The following is an 11390-nucleotide window of genomic DNA, read 5'->3' as shown; positions in this document are numbered from 1 at the left end:
CTTCCACTATGGGGCATACCAGCTACTTAGAAAGAGCCGATCTCAGAAACTACATGCACAGCAAGTGCCTTCTGCTGCCCTACCATGGACACTGGCAGATGTGAGCCTAAAGGCACAGATCCCAGCCAGGAGTCAAGGGTGACCTGTCAGCTACTTCAGAAAGAGCTCACCTCACATGCCATTTAACAGCCATTTGCTTCCTGCTGGACTTAGTGTTTCTGATGCACCAGTGAGCAAAGAATACCACACCTACAAAGCACCGCCTTTTTTGCCCAGGAGCTGCCAAGGTGGAAATAATCTGGCTGTGATCCTCCAAGCTCATGGCACACCTGCTGGGCTCCCAGCCTCTCTGATGCACAGGAGTCAGTTCCGTGCCAGTCCTGGGAGGTGATATGGCAAGAGGGACCTTGTAGACAATGTTCCAGCCCCATGCCTGTTGGCGGTCTCTCAGCTCCTTGTGCACAGTGAAGATCACACTCAAGTCTGGAAGCCTGAATCTGGCCTAGCAGACACTCAGGGGAAGCACCCTCTCAGCCCCAGCTCCAGCCCCAGCTCCAGCCCCAGCCCCAGCTGGCGGTGGTGCTCTGCAGAGTGAGGGGGCTGTGGTGCCCGGGCACGGGGGCACTCTGCAGGGCCGTGCTGGGCAGGCTGGGAGGCAGACCCAGCTCATGAGGTTACTGCCATTGCCCCAGGGCTGCAAGGAATCACTTGCTAGGCTCCTTTGCTGAGTCTGCTGCATGCCCTGTGGCTGCAGAGCTCTCCTCTGCCTGCTCACACCAGATTGAGCATATGAGCTCTGTTCAGTCCACCTCGGAGGAGATCCCCCCTTAGGAGGGAAGTGCTGCAGTGGAGGCCAGCTGTGCCACTGCCGTGCCCACTGCCTGTCCCTGCCTGCAGTCCCAGCACAGCCCCACAGCAGCACTGGCACCAAGTGAGAGGAGCAGCCGGGCCTGTCCCCACCAGCAGGGCTCAGCAGGACAGGGCGGCAGTGGCAAGAGAACAGCTCTGCATGCCCCAGGCGCTGGTGCTCCCTGGCCGTGCTGCTGGGATGGGACTCTTTTCCTCTGCACCCCTGCACACAGACCAGGCAGTGCAAGCTCATTCCTGAAGTACACAGACAGACATGATCTTTGTGTACAGTTGCTGAGCTAGACTTGAAAAATATATACCAAAGTGGAATTGGAATGACCAATATCATTTTAGTGGGTAACAATAACTGAACTAAAACTAAGGAAATCGGTTAATAAAATGCACACACAGAAACGAAAAGAAACAGAATATAGGCTGTTCCTATAATGAGTGACATTAAGACTCATCTGCAGAAGCAGACTGAGCACTTATTCTCCTGAAACACATTAAATCATCAATCTCCACAGGGCTTTCTTGAGCTCCTGGTTCCTCATACTGTAGATGAGAGGATTCAATACTGGAGGCACCACCGAGTATAAAAATGTCACCACCAAGTCCAGGTATGGCGAAGAGATTGATTTAGGCTTCAGGTAGGCAAATATGGAAGTGCTGATAGTCAGAAAGACAACTGCCAGGTGAGGGAGGCACGTGGAAAAGGCTTTGTGCCTGCCCTGCTCAAAGGGAATCCTCAGCACTGCCCTGAAGATCTGTATGTAGGACAGCACAATGAAAACAAAACAACCAAAGGCTGAAGAAAAACTAAACACAAGTGCCCCAACTTCCCTAAGGTAGGCATCTGAGCAGGAGAGCTTGAGGATCTGATGGATTTCACAGAAGAACTGGTCCAAAACATTGCCATGGCAGAGGGGCAGGGAAAATGTGTTGGCCGTGTGCAGGACAGCATTGAGAAAGCCACTGCCCCAGGCAGCTGCTGCCATCTGGGCACAAGCTCTGCTGCCCACGAGGCTCCCGTAGTGCAGGGGCTTGCAGATGGCAACGTAGCGGTCGTAGGCCATGACAGTGAGAAGATAAAATTCTGATGCAATCAAGAAGACAAAGAGAAAGACCTGAGCAGCACATCCTTGATAGGAGATGGCTTTCGTGTCCCAGAGGGATATGGCCATGGCTTTGGGCAGAGTGGTGGAGATGCAGCCCAGGTCAAGGAGGGTGAGGTTGAGGAGGAAGAAGTACATGGGGGTGTGGAGGCAGTGGTCGCAGGCTACGGCGCTGAGGATGAGACTGTTGCCCAGGAGGGCAGCCAGGTAGATGCCCAGGAAGAGTGCAAAGTGCAGGAGCTGTAGCTCGTGCGTGTCTGCAAATGCCAGCAGCAGGAATTCACTCACTGAGCTGATGTTGGGCATTTGCTGGTTCTGGCCATGGGGTTCTCCCAAGGAGGGAAAAGGCAATAAGAAAATACAACACAAATATCTGTTGATATCTGATTCAATATCATCCTTTTAAGCAGACATTAGGCATGTCCATTTCATGAGCCCTGACGGATGCTGCCTAAGGTAGTCCATGGGAACAGGGGACTCTTCTGCAGGCAGTGTAGTTAACAGTCCCTACCTATAAAAAAAAAAATAAAATTAAGAGGAACATGGGGTATTCTCAGATCAATTTAACTCATCATATGAAGAAATTTTTACTCCCAAATCACCGAATGGCAAAGAAGGGCTGTGGCAATTTCTTTTTTCTATACTGTCATTCCTGCTGCACTACAAGCAAAGCCTTGTGGATCCTCAGAGTCACAGATACTATTCCTCTAGTGCAGAGTGTACTTCAGAGAGCACAGCCAGTCTGTCCATCTGTTCTGGTCTCAGCTGCCCTGTGCTGGTGGGAGAGAAGAGCAGCGATTGTCCCAGGGAAGTGCCTGAGCCTTCCCTCACACAGCATTTCTGGCAGGAGCTCCCTCTCACTGCCTACACATGTCCTTGCTGGGAACTGGTTCTCTGTCCCCATATCTCTTCCTTGTTCTTGCTAACAGACCCCATTGCACAAGCTGTGTGCTCACACTCACTCAGATTCCCCTCCACTGCAAGAATCTTAAAGCAAAGAATCCAAAAAAGCCTTTCTCTTCAGACTAACCAAGCCTCAGTCTTCCTCCTGAAATGCCCATTCATAAATGCCATTCTCTTAAGTTGCTCCTAGTCCAAATTACAAGAAGAGTGAGACCCATTCCAACAGGTGCTGTCAGCCATCTGATGTGCCAGCTGTAGAAGACCCCTCTGGCAATCCCACCTGCATGCATGGCCCTGCTGCCAGAGCCTCACGGTGTCAGGAGCATGCAGATGTGTCCTGCCACACGCTGCCTTCCGTTGTTGCGTTCCTCAGTGCCTCCCAGCCCTCTTTCCTTCTCTCCTGTCTGTGTGCCAGCTGCGGTCAGAGCCCCCAGCCCTGCTGCGCTGTGCAGAGGAGCTGCTCCTGGCCACAGCTGTCTCTTTGCACCACGGCTTCCTTGCCACGAGCTCTCTCTGTCCCACGAGCCCAGCCCAGCTCAGCAGCACAGCACCAGCCCAAGGCACTGCAATCACCCCTCTGGGGGCTTTGCTGATGAGCCCACGAACCTCAGGCACTCAGAGACAATTGAAGACAGCTCTCCAGAAGTCCAAGTCAGAGGCAAGGTTCCTGCAGTGTCCCCCTGAGGGCCAGCACTCACACAGGCTCCCTTGGAGCTCATTAGAGCAGGACATTGGAGGCAGTGAGGACAAGGAGACAAAGGCAATGTGAATGTGACACTGATGTGTAGGAAAAGTGGATGTGTGTCAGCAAGCACAAGGGCAAGGCCTTGACCCCTGTCCCCTGGGAAGGGAGATCCTTAGCAGTCACACCTTGCTCAGGGCTCTTTGTGGGGCATTAGGAGATGGGGATGTGCATGGCCAAGTGCAGGAGAATGGTACGACCCCTGCTTGGTTCATTAGTGGCAGCGAGGAGACAATGAGGCCCTGATGCTTTAATGATAAGCTGTCTCCTCATGGGCCTCAGTGGCAGAGACAACATTCATAGCCATGGACACAAAGACCTGGTCCTGCTGGGACTTTCAGCCTTGTCACAGTATTCTACCCTGTCTAAACATGGCTTTGCTAGGGACTCCGAGACCTCCACATCATTCCGTTTTGGCTGCAGACCCTTATCTCTGGGGTGTCACAGCAGATCTGAGCTGAGCGTGGTAACTCGGATCTACTTGGTGGCCATGCCCCTCGTAAGTCAGCTCTGTAGTAAGCTGGCCTGGTTCCTCGTGAGCAGGCACCACAGCTCGTATGGCATCCCTCGTGGTGCCAAGACCCTCCTCCTGCTGGGCACTGCTCAGTCAGCAGGGTCCCAGTCTGACCTGATGTGTGGGGTTTCTCTCCCTCTGGTACAGGACTGGGCTCTCCATGTTAAAGTCAAAAGTTTTCTGTAGGCAAAATCCTGCAGTTTCTCAAGGTTCACCCACACACAGAATCACACAGAATTTCTAGGTTGGAAGAGACCTCAAGATCATCTAGTCCAACCTCTGACCTAGCGCTAACAGTCCCCACTAAACCATATCCCTAAGCTCTACATCTAAACGTCTTTTAAAGACCTCCAGGGATGGTGACTCCACCACTTCCCTGGGCAGCCTGTTCCAATGCCTCACAACCCTTTCAGTAAAGAAGTTCTTCCTAACATCCAGCCTAAAACTCCCCTGGCGCAACTTAAGCCCATTCCCCCTCATCCTGTCACCAGGCATGTGGGAGAATAGACCAACCTCCACCTTGCTACATCCTCATTTAAGGTATCTGTAAAGAGCAATAAGGTCTTTCCTGAGCCTCCTTTTCTCCAGGCTGAACAAGCCCAGCTCCCTCAGTCGCTCCTCGTAGGACTTGTTCTCCAGGCCCCTCACCAGCTTCGTCACCCTTCCCTGGACCCGCTCAAGCACCTCCATGTCCTTCTTGTAGCGAGGGGCCCAAAACTGAACACAGTACTCGAGGTGCGGCCTCACCAGAGCCGAGTACAGGGGGACGATCACCTCCCTAGCCCTGCTGGTCACACTGTTCCTGATACAAGCCAGGATGCCGTTGGCCTTCTTGGCCACCTGAGCACACTGCTGGCTCATATTCAGCCGACTATCCACCATCACTCCCAGGTCCTTCTCTGCCTGGAAGCTCTCCAACCACTCATCTCCCAGCCTGTAGCTCTGCTTGGGGTTATTGCGCCCCAGGTGCAGGACACGGCACTTGGCCTTGTTAAACTTCATGCAGTTGACCTCAGCCCATCGGTGCAGCCTATCCAGATCCTCCTGCAGAGCTTTCCTACCCTCAAGCAGATCGACACACGCACCTAACTTGGTGTCATCTGCAAACTTAGTGAGGGTGCACTCAATGCCCTCTTCCAGATCATCGATGAAGATATTAAAGAGGACCGGCCCCAGCACCGAGCCCTGGGGGACGCCACTAGTGACCGGCCTCCAACTGGACTTGGCTCCATTCACCACGACTCTTTGGGCTCGGCTATCCAGCCAGTTTCTAACCCAACGAAGCGTGCGCCAGTCCAAGTCAAGAGCAGCCAGTTTCTTGAGGAGAATGCTGTGGGAGACGGTGTCAAAAGCCTTGCTGAAGTCAAGGTAGACCACATCCACAGCCTTTCCCTCGTCCACCCAGCGCGTCACTTTGTCATAGAAGGAGATCAGGTTCGTCATGCAGGATCTGTCTTTCATAAACCCATGCTGACTGGGCCTGATCGCCTGCTTCCCCTGCAAGTGCTGCGTGATGACTCTCAGGAGGATCTGCTCCATGAGCTTCCCTGGCACTGAGGTCAAACTGACAGGCCTGTAGTTTCCCGGGTCTGCCCTCTGGCCCTTCTTGTAGATGGGTGTCATGTTTGCTAGCCGCCAGTCAACTGGGACCTCCCCCGATAGCCAGGACTGTTGATAAATGATGGACAGTGGCTTGGCCAGCTCCTCTGCCAGTTCCCTCAGTACCCTTGGGTGGATCCCATCCGGCCCCATCGACTTGTGCACATCTAAGTGCCGTAGCAGGTCACCAACCAGTTCTTCATGGATGTTGAGGGCCACATCCTGCTCCCCATCCCCTTCCACCAGCTCAGGGTACTGAGTATCCAGAGAACATCCGGTATTGCCGCTAAAGACTGAGGCAAAGAAGGCATTGAGCACCTCCGCCTTTTCCTCATCTCTTGTAACTAAGTTTCCCCCCGCATCCAGTAAAGGATGGAGATTCTCCTTAGTCCTCCTTTTTGTGTTGATGTATTTATAGAAACGTTTTTTGTTATCTTTAACGGCAGTAGCCAGATTGAGCTCCAGATGAGCTTTGGCCTTCCTAATTTTGTCCCTGCACAGCCTCGCTACATCCTTAAAGTCCTCCCTAGTGGCCTGCCCACTTTTCCAAAGCTTATAAACCCTCTTTTTTCTCCTAAGATCAAGCCACAATTCTCTGCTGAGCCAGGCTGGTCTTCTTCCCCGCCAGCTTATCTTTGGATACTTGGGGACAGACCGCTCCTGACACATTCAGAGAAAGCCTCTGGGTCACAGATGATGTGGTGAAAACTAACACAAAACGTAACATTCAGAATGCTAAGAATTGCATTATAAAAAAAAAATAAAAATATTAAAAATATTATCAGAGAAAAATAATTAAAATAATATTATATCATCTTCCCAAATACCCTTTTATTTCTGTTAGGATTATTATCAATGATAATGTTATGATAGCACTAGTAAAGATAAAAATGAAATAACATAATATGAATCAAAATTCCACATTATTAGAAATACATCTTCTGAACACATTACTGATGCTTAAGAAGCATGTATTGAAACAGTCTTCTCACTGCATCCTTCACCTCTTGGTTTCTCATGCTGTAGATGAGGGGGTTCAGTGCTGGAGGCACCACCGAGTACAGAAGTGCGACCACCAGATCCAAGGATGGAGAGGAAATGGAGGGGGGCTTCAGGTAGGCAAATATGGTAGTGCTGACAAACAGAGAGACGACGGTCAGGTGAGGGAGGCACATGGAAAAGGCTTTGTGCCGGCCCTGCTCAGAGGGCATCCTCAGCACAGCCCTGAAGATCTGCACATAGGACACCACAATGAAAACAAAACATCCAAAAAATAAAGAAACAGTAAAGACAAGTGCCCTAACTTCCCTGAGGTAGGCATCTGAGCAGGAGAGCTTGAGGATGTGGGGGATTTCACAGAAGAACTGGTCCACAGCATTGTCATGGCAGAGGGGCAGGGAAAATGTAGTGGCCGTGTGCAGGACAGCATTGAGAAAGCCACTGCCCCAGGCAGCTGCTGCCATCTGGGCACAAGCTCTGCTGCCCACGAGGCTCCCGTAGTGCAGGGGCTTGCAGATGGCAACATAGCGGTCGTAGGCCATGATGGTAAGAAGGGAAAACTCTGAGCCAAAGAAGAAGACAAAAAAGAGAACTTGAGCAGCACATCCTTGATAGGAGATGGCCCTGGTGTCCCAGAGGACATTGGCCATGGCTTTGGGCAGAGTGGTGGAGATGCAGCCCACATCGAGGAGGGCGAGGTTGAGGAGGAAGAAGTACATGGGGGTGTGGAGGCGGTGGTGGCAGGCTACGGCGCTGAGGATGAGGCCGTTGCCCAGGAGGGCAGCCAGGTAGATGCCCAGGAAGAGCGCAAAGTGCAGGAGCTGCAGCTCGCGCGTGTCTGCGAATGCCAGCAGGAGGAACTCACTCACAGAGCTGATGTTGGGCATATGCTTGTTCTGGGCATGGGTTCCTGTCCAAGGAACAGAAAGACGGTGATTATTAACATTAGAATTATCTAAGGAAAAGGATTTCCATTTCTCATTTAAGCCTCCCAACATGCTTGCTCACTTCCATGAAGATATTTGGCAGATTCCTTTCTTGCATTTGGATTGATGCTGCCTTAGACTGTGCTTTGGAACAGAGGACTCTGCTGTAGGCAATGCAGGAGTCAGTCCTGTCCTACACCAATAGGTAAATAACATAGGAAGACTTGTATCTTTTCTTCTAGCTTAGCCATTACTCCTGTGGAGAATCTCTAAGGCAGAAATCCTGTACATTTCGTTCTTATTGCACATGAAATACTGTGGATCCTGTGGATCCTCTCCATGGTTTCAGTTGATCTGTGCTGCAGGAAAACTGCATTCAGAAGTTCACCTGAGAATATTCTGGACACTGCTGAGAGCAGAGCAATCCAAGCTCAAAGTGTCCACCTCCAGACCCCCCACTCTGTCCCCATAGTCCCATACTCCCCTTTCCCCAAGCACACCAATGGCTCTCCCCATGGGCATGTGAAACCCCATTCCCAGCCAGCCTGGAAACAAGATCATCAGCAGCACGGCCAGCTGGAGGAGCCAGAGGAATGCCAGCGTGCTGCTGCCAGGGGAGGCAAGGCCAGGGAGGGACAGACGGACACTCAGCAGACCCTCCTGTGCTGCAGCTCTGCCTGCAGACGAGGCAGCTCCTGCTGGGGACACCAGGGCAGAGGCTGTGCTGGTGGGAGAGGAGAGAAGGGGGTGTCCCAGGGAAGGTGCCTGCCCTGCAGGGGATGGCAGGGAGGTGCCTGAGCCCTCCCTAACACAACATTTCTGGCAGCAGCTCCCTCTTACTGCCTGCCCATGTCCCTGCTACCTGCCCATATCCTTGCCAGGAGCCAGATTAGCGTCAGCTCAGTAAAAACCTGAGGAGTCCACAAACATGACATTGGTCCAATCTTTAACCTGAGGTGGCTGAAGACACTTTATGAAGTTCATTTCTGACATATGGATCTCTCAGTGCAATGCTCCAGGAGTCTCAGTCTCCTACACAATGCTGACAACAAATTACCTTGAAACCTACCTGCACTCCACTGCCATAAGCTCAAAACACAGACTATAGAAAAAATCTTACCCTTCAGGTAACCCCAGTTTTAGCCTTCCTCTCTAAATGTCCAACCATAGATGCCATTCTCTAAAGCATCTTCCACTCCTTTCTGGAGAAACAGAGAGACCCACCCTGACAAATGCTATCAGCCATCAGATGTGCCAGCTGTAGAAGACCCCTCTGGCAACCCCACATGCATGGCCCTGCTGCGAGAGCCTCACGGTGTCAAGAGCCTGCAGATGTGTCCTGCCACACGCTGCCCTCTGTTGTTGCGCTCCTCAGTGCCTCCAAGCCCTCTCTCCTTCTCTCCTCTCTGCATGCCAGCTGCGGTCAGAGCCCCCAGCCCTGCTGCGCTGTGCAGAGGAGCTGCTCCTGGGCACAGCTGTCTCTCTGCACCACGGCCCTCTTGCCACGAGCTCTCTCTGTCCCATGAGCCTGGCCCAGCTCAGCAGCACAGCACCAGCCCAAGGCACTGCAATCACCCCTCTGGGGGCTTTGCTGATGAGCCCATGAACCTCAGGCACTCCGAGACAATTGAAGACATCTCTCCAGAAGTCCAAGTCAGAGGCAAGTTTCCTGCAGTGTCCCCCTGAGGGCCAGCACTCACACAGCCTCCCTTGGAGCTCGTTAGAGCAGAACCCTGGAGGCAGTGAGGACAAGGAGAAAAAGGCAATGTGAAGGTGACACTGATGTGTAGGAAAAGTGGATGTGTGTCAGCAAGCACAAGGGCCAGGCCTTGACCCATGTCCCCTGGGAAGGGAGATCCTTTACATTCAGAGACAGCTCAGGGCTCTTTGTGGTGCAGTAGCAGATGGGGATGTACATGACCAAGTGCAGGAGAATGGTACAACCCCTGCCTGGTTCATGGGTGCATGCATAGCAATAATGAGGACCTTGGGCTCATTATCAACTTGTCTCTTCAAATTCATCAGTGGCAGTGAGTTTCAGTCAGAAATGAGAGTAGGGACTTTCAGCCTTGGTATAACCCTTGATCCTCTCCACACCAGGCTGTCCTAGGGACTCCCAGACCTGTACCTCTTTAGTGGCTATTGTAGGCACTTGTCCGTGAGGTGTTACACCGAGTCTGAGCTGAGTCTGATAACTCAGATCTTCTTGGTGTCCATGCTCCTCCTAAGGCAGCTCTGTAGGAAGCTTGGCCTGGTTTCTGGTGAGCAGGCACCACTGCTGTATGGCATCCCTCGTGGTGCTCAGGCCTTCCTCCTGCTGGGCACCGCTCACTTAGCAGGGTCCCAGTCTGCCCATGTGTAGGGTTCCTCTTCCTCTGGTGCAAGACTGGGTTCTTCTTGTAAATGTCAAGAGGATTCTCTAGGCAAAATCCTGCATTTTCTCAAGTTTCGCCCACACTGATGCTCCATTCTCTCAGCTGAAGACGGCATCCCAACCCATCATAATTCTTGTGGCCTGTCAGCCAAGCAGACTCAAGTCACCTCAGCAGCAGCTTCCAAGCCAGGGGCCTGCTGCTGGCCTTGCAGCTTCTTGGCTAGACACAGCAAAGCCTTGTGCCTGCTGCTGTGCAGTCATGGACTCAAGCAGAAGGGACAGGACAACCCATCTGGGGGCCTACTTTCTGCCTGGGTCCTCCTGGGTCTGGAGGCAGAGGGGATCCACCAGCCAAGCAGGTGCCTTGTGCTGGCCTAGCAGGGCCACTGCCAGATGTCAGCCCAAAAGTGCAGATCCCAGGGAGAAGGCAAGGCTGACCTGCCACCTCCAGACAGAAGTGGCCTCACAGTCTCTTTCTGTGACACATTCCTGCTGCTGCCCTATCAAGTGCAGATGCAGAAGTGACTTCAGAGTCACATTCCTCCTGCTGGGTAAGGACATCCTGAGGTAGGGCTGACCTCTCTCTAGTTCTTTAGGGACTAGGGCTCACCATTCTAGGTTAGAGGATAAACACAGGTTTAATGGGAATCTTTGGTGTTCTTCTGTGGCTATTAGGTCTGTCATAAGCTTATGGGCAAACCCTGTGGTTAAGAGTATTTTAAGGCCTGCCTACAACTTCTCTAGAGCGAAATAGTGCATTTTAATGTTAGTGTTTAGGGTAGGGATTGGGGTAAGCAGGAGTGTAAAGGTCCGGGAAAGGTAAGGGAAGGGGGCTAAGGGCTGTGTTTTGCTTCAGTGCATACTTTGAGTAGTGGATTCCTCTCAGAGAGGTGGAGTAGCGTTTAGTATTTAGTAGCATTTAGTTTTAACAATTAAAATTACTGGTTCAAATAAGGTGACGGCAATACATGACTGTTTTATATCAGTTTTACTGTAGCATCTAGCATCTACAGTCTCTTGTCCGAGCTGCTCCTGACTGTGCCACATTTTATTGGGATCAGCTTTCTGATGACATTTAACATCTCAGTGTATCTGTCTCACCTCTGTTGGCTACCCCATTCCTGAGAAGCATTGTAGTCAGCATTGTAGTCAGGAGGCAAAAGGACACATGGGTCTTTAGGAGTATCCTGCACAATGTGCCCATCAGCTTTGCACCTCCACAAAATCATGCTTCCTACCTACAAGTTTTTTTTCCCAAGTGGCTTCTATGGAGCCAGGGTTCCTTTTCCCAGGCCCTCTCACATGTTTCCGTTTCGGGTGTTCAGGGATTGGATGAGGAAAGCAATGCACAGATGGAACTGATCTTCTC

The 11390-nt window shown here is 51.9% G+C and overlaps 2 protein-coding genes across 2 annotated transcripts; both read right to left on the bottom strand.

Annotated features, from left to right (window-relative positions):
* Positions 1-1355: 1355 nt before the first annotated feature.
* LOC311428039 (olfactory receptor 14C36-like) lies at positions 1356-2270 on the bottom strand (the record flags this gene model as incomplete). Its single annotated transcript, XM_084539601.1, has 1 exon — positions 1356-2270. The coding sequence occupies one exon, from the start codon at positions 2268-2270 to the stop codon at positions 1356-1358; it is 915 nt and encodes a 304-aa protein (XP_084395727.1).
* Positions 2271-6672: 4402 nt separating this feature from the next.
* On the bottom strand, positions 6673-7608 carry LOC311428038 (olfactory receptor 14C36-like; the record flags this gene model as incomplete). The annotated part of the gene is made up of 1 exon (XM_084539600.1): positions 6673-7608. The coding sequence occupies one exon, from the start codon at positions 7606-7608 to the stop codon at positions 6673-6675; it is 936 nt and encodes a 311-aa protein (XP_084395726.1).
* Positions 7609-11390: the final 3782 nt, after the last annotated feature.

This window comes from Aythya ferina (assembly GCF_964211825.1).
Source record: "Aythya ferina genome assembly, contig: HAP1_SCAFFOLD_29, whole genome shotgun sequence".
NCBI classification, from domain to species: Eukaryota; Metazoa; Chordata; class Aves; order Anseriformes; family Anatidae; genus Aythya; species Aythya ferina.
The sequence above is the reverse complement of the archived record's forward strand: the minus strand, read 5'-3'. Positions and strand labels throughout refer to the sequence as shown.